At 35.5% G+C, this 9,531-nt stretch overlaps 1 protein-coding gene across 1 annotated transcript; it reads right to left on the bottom strand.

Annotated features, from left to right (window-relative positions):
- Nucleotides 1-1,508: 1,508 nt before the first annotated feature.
- On the bottom strand, nt 1,509-8,830 carry LOC131063134 (transcription factor SRM1). Its single transcript, XM_057996901.2, has 2 exons — nt 8,259-8,830; nt 1,509-2,658 (listed from the first exon to the last, which is right to left on the bottom strand). The coding sequence occupies exons 1-2, from the start codon at nt 8,672-8,674 to the stop codon at nt 2,190-2,192; spliced, it is 885 nt and encodes a 294-aa protein (XP_057852884.1). The 5' UTR covers nt 8,675-8,830; the 3' UTR covers nt 1,509-2,189.
- Nucleotides 8,831-9,531: the final 701 nt, after the last annotated feature.

The raw sequence follows: 9,531 nt of genomic DNA, 5'->3' as shown, positions 1-9,531 counted from the left end.
TATGAAGAGCTACATTTATTTAGCTAAGAATTATCTTTTACTTTTTATTAAAAAAAATTATGTAACTCTGTTAACATTATCGCATCATTATATTTCATTCCTTTGTTGCCACCGTAATTATACACCTCTGGTAAAAATGCGAGAACACTAGCGTCGGAATAGTCTATTGACCAACGTATCTCCGAGCTAACAGATCCCAACATATTTCTCATCTAAATGATTAGTTCTTGTTCAAATAAATATTCTTATCTGCTATGGAAAGCAAGGGAAGGCGAGAAGAGATATTATTGCCGACTTGATATAGACCATAACCCACAATATGGGATTCACTTCATAAACAAGGAATGGATGTAAATGAGATTGTGTTACTTTTAACTGATCTTATTGCTGACTTATACAGAACCTTACCCAAAATATGGGAAGAATAGATTTGAAGATTTTGTACGTGCAAACAGTAGTTTTCTGTCTTTTAATACCATGCAGCATGGTGATGATTTCTGAAATTATTCCCTTACCCAAGAATATGTAAACGTTTGGTACATTTCAAGAGTAGTTATGTTGTCTTTCTTTGATACCATGCAACATGGCTGTGGTTTCTGAAATTATTCCATTAACATTTAGTACATACCAAGAGTAGTTATGTGTTATGCTTTGATACCGTGCAACATGTTTTATCCGTCCAGAACCTACTTCAGTGATTTTTGAAATTATTCCCTTACTAAAAATGTAAAGTATCCTCAAACTTGTCTAATTATTATGAGAATAATCTGGGAAAGTAATTGCTCGCTTCTCTTTATAAAGTTGAAAGAGATTAATCTAGGTTTAAACATCTCTAGTTAATATTCGTAAGCTAGATCTAAGAGAAAATTATGGTCGTCTTTCCAGTGTGTTATGTATTAAGACAGAATTAAAACTTCACTGCAAAGTTAGCCTATGTCATTATATGAGAATTTCAAGAGATTCATGTGTTACTTTTCACAAAAAGATTCTTATTCACAATCTTCATAATTATAGTTATGTAATATCCTGTAAGCTATAAGAACATAAATGGACTTCTAATTCTCTACTCAGAATCACTCTACATCATTTATTTTTCCTTAAAAGGAATCACAAAAACCTTAGCGGTACTATGTTCATAGTACTACTGTTAGATAATTTCCATGAACCATTTCTTCCAGAAACGTTAGTGGTTATATTGTTCACAGCACAAGCATCAATGAAAAAAGGTTTCAACCGTTCCATTATTTCCTTGTGCTATTTTTTTCCCTATAAATATGTACAACCAGCATACATTCCAGCTTTGTATATATGATTTTCTATGCTCAAGGAAGCAGCGGGCAAAGATTCACTTCCCATGCACACAATTTTCACATGCCAGGCCAAACATATTTTTCAGCAAAAAACTAGCTCCAATTTATCAAACAATGCTAACTCTAAACTTGTCATTAAAGATTTCTAATATAGCCTCAAAAAGGCACAGGTTTCCTAATCAAGGCAAACAATTCATATAATCACAAATTAATCCTCTCAGATGATTATAATACATGTATAGCAAACAATATTCAGGCTCTTCAGCATGATGATCTGTTCAAAAAATGGCTTGAAGAACAAAAATAACCCCCTCTATAAGATCAAGCCACCTGTAGTTCAAACATTCAGGCTCATGTCAAACTGCACGTACTTTTTCAAAAAATGGCTTTAATGTACAAGAATATCCTTGCTCAATAAAATTTTAGGCTTCAGAAAACATGAGCAATGGGCATTCGTATTCTTTTAAATAGTTTTTCTCTTAATGAAACATCTTCTGTGCCTATCTCATGCAGAAGAAAGTTCACCTACACTGCCTCATAGTTCTAAAAGCTGACTGTATCTCCATGCTTTGCCACTAGCATACATAACCAATTCACAAAGTGCACAAATATGGGAGAGATGAATCTAATGACCTCTCTAGCACATATCTACAGCAATTGTTAAGAGTTCAGCAGATAATTAATAAAATAAATTGAATTGCCTGTACATCTCCACCTCTTCAAAGTCATATCAACATGAAACAATTCCGTTTTTGGTCAGGAAACCTTTTGGCACAGTGGAGTACGTGGTGGCTGGATCCCATTTCATATCCCTTGGATTTATGATATGGCGGTTAACATGAATATTCAACATAGCCACCCTTTCCTCCCTATTTTACATTAGTTATGCATGGTTGGTTGTATAGGGTATCCCATCTGTGGTACACCCAAAGTAGAACCAGGAATCATATGCCTAGGTGAATGACCTTTTTGAGAATAGGGACCGTGTGGATTAGGAGGTAGCATTAGAGGGTTCCCCCCTGTGGGAGGCCCCAGAGAATTGACCAAGGCTGCTCCTCCCATCGATGATGGATACATGAAACCTGGAGATTGACTAACAGTAATAGGCATTGAAGAATTTGTAATAGCAGAAGCTTGCTGCAGAGGAGGCTGCTTCAAATCTCCATCACCTACACTTGTTATATCATGGATGCTGGACCTTTTCTTCTCCTTATTCCCTGATGTGAGCCTCAGAAAATACTTTTGGGCATGGCTTGCTACTTGAGTTGGTGTCCTTGAGATGACAAAGTTTCTTGAAATACTTCTCCAATCACCTTTTCCATACTTATCGAGACCCATCAAAAACAACCTGCATCACAGACAGAAACAAACTAATTAACTTTGGTCTCTTAATCCAGCATATATCTATTTATCTAATAAAGTTTGCCTCAGTTTTGAGTAGATGTAAATCAGAAATGCCTGCAGATATAAGAACTATAATGATCTTCCCACAAAGTACTGGAAGGATATGTAGTTGTTTCTTTTCCTTTTCACCATTCAATGTTCAAGAATTAAGATATACAAGTTTCCTTCTCGAAGTAAGAAACTATGTAAACCCTTTTATAATCTATTAGCTTAACTCATAAACCCTTATTTACACTGGCAGTAGAGGTCTACACACTCAAGGAAGAATAAGGCTATTAAATTTGGAATTCCTGATTAGACGCAACTTTACTGCCTTAAGGAAATGATTCAACCCTCCCCTAACTCATCAAGCAAACAAAGAAACTCTGAAAAGAAAATCAAACAGAAAAAGTGCTACATTTTATTTTTCATTTGTCTAAAAATTAACCACCATTCGATTGTGATTTAATTCTCAAATAAGACGTTAACAATATCAATCAACGTTGTCATGAATTTTACCAATCACTTATGGTTATTAAAAATCAGGGATCAAATGCATTTGATGTTACTTCCAGGCAAATCTAGCAAAGGTCACCTGGATAGTTTGTTTTTCCTTCCAGAAAGGCTAGGAGAGGTATGTCTTGTACTTTTCTATTTTTTCTCCTCATTGTTCACATAAGATGCAATAAATATTGCTTGATTTAACTATATGTCCATTCATTAGTCATCATGTTGTTTTTGGCAGAATCGACATGTCAATAATGCACATGAAAAGCTATATCCCACAAAGACACACACGACCAGAAAAACACAACCAACAAATTTAAATTTCAGAGGCACCCTCCATACATGTTAGGATTACACAAGAAGAAAATTCTTTAAGGCACATGATGCAATCGATTTATCACAAAGACAACTTAAAACATGTCCAATAATAGAGTCAAAAGTAGACAGCACAGGCTCTGCTGCTTTTGTTAAAGGTTTCCCTAATTCATCAAATGAATTCCAAATACAAAATCTCTATTAAAGTCAAATGCTATGGTTTATCTCTGTAATATCTGGAATCTATCTGCACTTCCAACTTTCATTCTACTGACTCATACAAGAATGTACCATCGTCCATTCTCATTCAGCACAATTAAGAACTCTATTTGCTGGTTTTAACTTTTAGCACGAGTCTACTCATATCTAGAGAGGATTGATGGACTTTCAAGAATGACTCCAAAATCATTCCCTGTGGAAGCTCAGAGACTCTATTGCCCCTGATGAATTGTACCCAAATTCACCAAATGGGCAAAGTCAATTCCAAATATAAAATATTTTTCTCATTAAATGTTAGAATTATCTAGTCGTCACCTATAACCTACTACTGTTCTTTTCATTTGGTTTTCTCATACAAGAGGTTCCCCATCAAACATTCTCAATCGGCAAAATTCAAAAATCTCCTCTGATTACAGCATACTTAAAATTTATATTTTCATTTGTCGGTTGTTTCTTCAAGCCAACCTAACTAGGACAAAGGGGTGTGACCCTACCTAATTAGGTCCATAAAAAGGATGACCAAGACTCACCCATCTCATCAAACTGCAAATTCTATCATTATTCTAAGGTTGTGAAGGTTGCATCGTCAAAGTGGCTTGGTTATATACTCAATCTTTTGCTCTCTTTGCCATCATATTGTGTTCTTCTGTGACTTGGTTATATACTCAATCTTTTTCTCTCTTTGCCATCATATTGTGTTCTTCTGTGACTCTACTATAGTGATACAGTAATTTCATTTCACTCCATTGTCTATAATCTAATTGCAATTCTATGTTCCATTGGGTTCTCCCATACAACTGTAAGTGGTTTTTCATTAACCATTCTCAATCAGAAAAAACCAAGCTATCTTCTCTGATAATCTCAACAAAGATATCTGTTTATGAAAAAAAATGGGATGCCAGGCCTCTACTAAAGACACCAGAACCATGCCCCATGGCAGAAGAAACACTACCAAATAGCATTGTGCTTTTCTGATGACCTATAAAGAAATTAACTCATACGAGAGGTTGCCATCATTCTCAACCACCATAATTAAAACATTATCTTCTACAATCTAATCATTGACACATAATCCTGGTTCCTGATTTTTCAAAGAGAGCAGTACAATGAAATACCAAAAAAGTCCAAAATTTCTATAAAAACACTAAAGTATAGACAAATCCTTACTACCATCCATAGAATTCTAGTAGCTTGACATTTTTCTGTCCTATAACAATTCAAGAACCAAGAGTTAAATTGTTTTGCTGGATTTAAGCCATAAAAAAAAACCCTCAAGCAAGTGAAAGTGAACTCATATGAGAGGTTGCCATTATCCATTCTCAGCCAGCATATTAAAAATATTATCTTCTAGAATCTAATTGTTGGCACAATTTTCTGCAGCCTTCTTGTACAAAAAGAGCAGCACAATGAAACTCCAAGAACTACAAAATTTCTATAAAACCACACTCAGTATAGACAAATCTTTACTACAACCCACAGAATTCCAGTAACTTAATATTTTCTTTCCTATGACAATTCAAGGACCAAATTTAAATTGTTTTACTAGATTTAATCCACACAAAAAAAATCCTCACGCAAGTGAAAGAATCAATGTTTCAGCCCCAAAACTTGTAGCTGTTGGGAATCCATGCAATTTGCATATTTTCAGCTAACCAATTTTTTCTTTTAAATTGTGGGCATTTATAACTTTTACCCTTACTCAGTAAAGGGAACTTTTGGGACTCATGACTGGAGAAGATAAAACCTATAGCTTGCTGCAAATAAATAGTTTTGATGACAAACTCCAGAATAAATACCATGCATAGTAAAGCCAAGGACCATAAAGCCTTCCAAAGAACTCTGATCTTAAATTTCCATTTCATAACACAAGTTATGGAGTTTTTTGCCACACAATCGCAACTACCAGTTTGGAAAAAGAAACCCTAAAACAAACTGAATACAGCAGGTGAATAGAGCAGGTTACCAATCACCATATTTGCAGTCTCCAGAAATTCAAACAATCTGCATATTTTCAGAAAAAACACTAAGACAAACACTTAACACTCAAATAATCTGGAACTTACATTCCATATCACAACTTTAAGTGCTTTTCTTTTTAGCTTTCAAGAGATTAAAACCTCTATATAAGGAAAGGAACCTTAACAAATAGTTTTTAATCCCCTTATTTGGAGTAGCTAGGAATAATGCAATTTGCACATTTTCAGTGAACCCGAATTTAACCAGAATATGGCTCAATTACAAAATTTCAACCAATGGGCTTGGTGCCTAGGCATAATTTCTCTGCCTAACTCCACAGTAAGAACGTACACAGCATAAATAAACACATCATGTCATTCTATAAACTCTATCGATCAGAACCACCCCTATTCCTAACACAATTCAATGTTTTTTTAAGGTCACAGAATAAATAAACCCACCATGTCATTACACAAAACTCTATCGACTTCCCCTATTCCTAAAACAATTCAATGTCTTTTGAAGGTATCTTTCAAGGAGCACAATATTACTGTTTTAAATTGCCAAATGCTATCAAGGCAATCCAACAATCGCACCGTAGAAAAACCATACACCACAGAAAAAAAGAAACAAAAGGTTCAGGTTTATTTTTTATATTGAAAGCTCCAAAACAATTGTAAAGCAAAAAAACCCTAATAAAGAGAGATTTCAATTCCAAAAATTATATTTCCCAGGAATTCATGAAATTTCATAGTTAGCTTCATCCCATTCTAAAATCTTCCAAAGAAACAAGGTAAAACTCTGTTATCCCTAATTAAAAAAAAGGACTCAGGAAGTTCCCTAAACCCGATTTCTAAGAAGAAACTAATAAATTGGGAAAGCAATGGAATGTTGCAAAAAGGTAAAACTATTTTATTCCTAATTTTAATGAAATAAAATAAAAGAAAAAGAAAAAAGAGGACTCAAGGAGGTTTCCTAATCCAATTTCTAGAAATAAAATAATAAATTGGGAAAGCTAAGGAATGCTGAAATATTAGGGATAAACACAAGTGTTGAAACCCAGATCTTGCAATGATTGAAAAGGCAAGCGATTTGAATATTTTCAGCTAACCAAATTAATGAGGAAAAAAATATTATATAGACAATAAACCATGCTACCATCATGAAATTGCCAGTAATCAACATTTACCCTTTAGTATAACAATTCAAGGATTTCTTTCGTTACATGTAGAAGCTTCAAGAGTCCCACTCCCTCCCCACTAAAACAAGTGAAACTCAATAAACAGTCGTGTGCATTCATACGCTAACAATAGCTAAAATTTCATGCCACTTGAAGATTTTAAACGAATCAAAATAAAAATAAAAATTCTCTTTTCCATTACAATCCAATAATTCTCTTGCTTCACAAGATTGAAGCATCCCACCAAAACACCTCAGAGAATTGAAACAGGAATCAAACATGGTTTCAAATTTGAAATTTAACAGTCGCTAGAATTTCAAACAATTTGCATATTTTCAATGCATATTTCAATCTCAGAATTGGCTACGACTCCATGTAATCTGCATATTTTGACCTCTTAACATAAATTAACAATCAGCATAAATTTCATACCGTCATCTCAGAAACTCCAGCAATGGACAATTCAATTTTAATATACCATAATACAAGGGTTTCTTTTGTTTTGCAAGATTGAAGTCTTGAACCAAAAAAACCTTAAGCAAACAAAACTCAACAAACCAAAATTGCAATTTCAATTTTTTTCGTAGCCATCAATTAACGTAATTTGCACATTGGCAAGGGTTCGTTTTGTTTAGCAAGATTGGAGTATTGAACCAAAAAACAAAAACCTAATAAACAAAACTCCATAAAACAAGATTTCAATTCCAAAACTTAAGCCAGCCAGCAATTAACACAATTTGCATATTGTCAAGGGTTTCTTTTGTCTAGCAAGATTGAAGAGTCAAACAAAAAGATCCCTAAGCAAACGAAAATCAACAAACGAAGATATCGGCAATTCTGAAATCCGCATTAGCTAGCAATTCACACAAATTTGGATAGTTTCCAAGGGTTTCTTTACGAAGATATCAACGATTCCGAAATTTTCAATAGCTAGCAATTCACGTAAATTCGGATATTTTTCAAGGGTTTCTTTACGAAAATATCGACAATTCCGAAATTTGCAATAGCTGGCAATTCAGACAAATTTGGATATTTTGCAAGGGTTTATTTACGAAGATATCAACAATTCCGAAATTTGCAATAGCCAGCAATTAACGAAAATTTGGATATTTGTCCAGGGTTTCTTTACGAAGATATCGACAATTCCGAAATTTGGAATAGCTAGCCATTCATACAAATTCGGATTTTTTCCAAGGGTTTATTTTGTTTAAAAACATTGAAGCATTGATCCCCAAACAAAAAACACACATAAAAACCCTAACAAAGCAAAACTCAATTAGCCAAGATTTCGATTCCGAAAATCACAGCAGCTAGCAATCCACGAAATTCGTATTCCGGGAACCAAAATCCAACAAAAAATTTCAAAAATCGAGGGCGGGCATTCAAACCTGTGCTCTTCCTCAGTCCATGGAACGCCCTTCTTCCTCTCCTGCTCCGAGGCCTTACTCGAGGGCCCTCTCACAGAAAACGGCGGCTTAGAACTGGTCGCGAATTCCGCCGCCGACTGATCAGACGACAACCAGTCCGGCGTATACGAACCCTCTGCATAATCCGGCAGAGCAACCCTTCCCGCCTCAATAAAATCCACGTCCTCAACAAGCAGCTCATAATGCTTTCTCACATCCTCAGCAGTTTTCCCAGGCACAGAACCCGCCACCCTTTCCCACCGATCAGGAGTCTCCTGCTCAAACTGCGCAAGCGCATGCTCAAACAACTTATTCTGCTCTGAGCTCCATTCCTCAGAGGACGAGAAACCATAATAACCGCTCGGACCCGCAGCAGCTGAATCCATCTCAAACTTCATAATAGCAACCGCAAGAAGAAGCACTGACTAGAATAAAATCAGAAAAGCAAATATTGGGACTAAGGAAAGTACTGGGTAACTAACTATCAGAGACAGAACAATGCAATACAGTACGAAAAAAAAATCATTAAGCCACGATAAATAGCGGACCCTCCTCTAGCTTTTTTATCCGATCTGCCTTTTTAACCTGCTTTAACTCCCACCAAAATATCCAATCTTACTAAATTTCTCCTATGGTGGAGCCCACCAAAGTCCTCGTTTTACAGCCCCACGTGCGATGCTTCCGTCAATTGACGCACTTCTCTACCAGATTTCTCTCGTGTACGGCGAGTCGGCGACGGCATCACTGCGTCGGCGGAGGACACGGAGCCGCCGTGGTCTTGACAACCCAGAGATTTCTTTTTTTTTAATTATTTATTTTATACTCCAAATTATAATTATTATAATTATTATTACCCTCTTACTTGAAAACCACATAACGCGGCCTAGACTTTGTCGTTCCAAGGTTTCTTTCTGTCTATTGCTGATTTTTATTTTTAATTTTTATTTATTTGTTTTTTTAACCCGGTGGTTTTATGAGTCCCTTTCGAACACTTTTCCTAGACGCCCCTTCCGTAGTCGGACAGCGACCTCCATGAAATTGACCCGCTTAACCGACATACGATTTTTTTTTCGAGTTCCTTCTTCTAACGCGACTGCGACAGGCAAATGCAAATCCAAATTCTAACTAATCTCATACCATTCATTTTCCTCGCCTACGTGTACAAAGTGCCTCCATGTTGATTAAAGTATTTGCCCTTTTCAAAGTATCTTATCAAACTATTTCTAACCATTCTAATCATTCATCTATCCAAGAA

The sequence above is a fragment of the Cryptomeria japonica genome, chromosome 11 (assembly GCF_030272615.1).
Source record: "Cryptomeria japonica chromosome 11, Sugi_1.0, whole genome shotgun sequence".
Lineage (NCBI taxonomy): Eukaryota > Viridiplantae > Streptophyta > Pinopsida > Cupressales > Cupressaceae > Cryptomeria > Cryptomeria japonica.
This window is presented reverse-complemented; position numbering and strand designations above follow the sequence as displayed.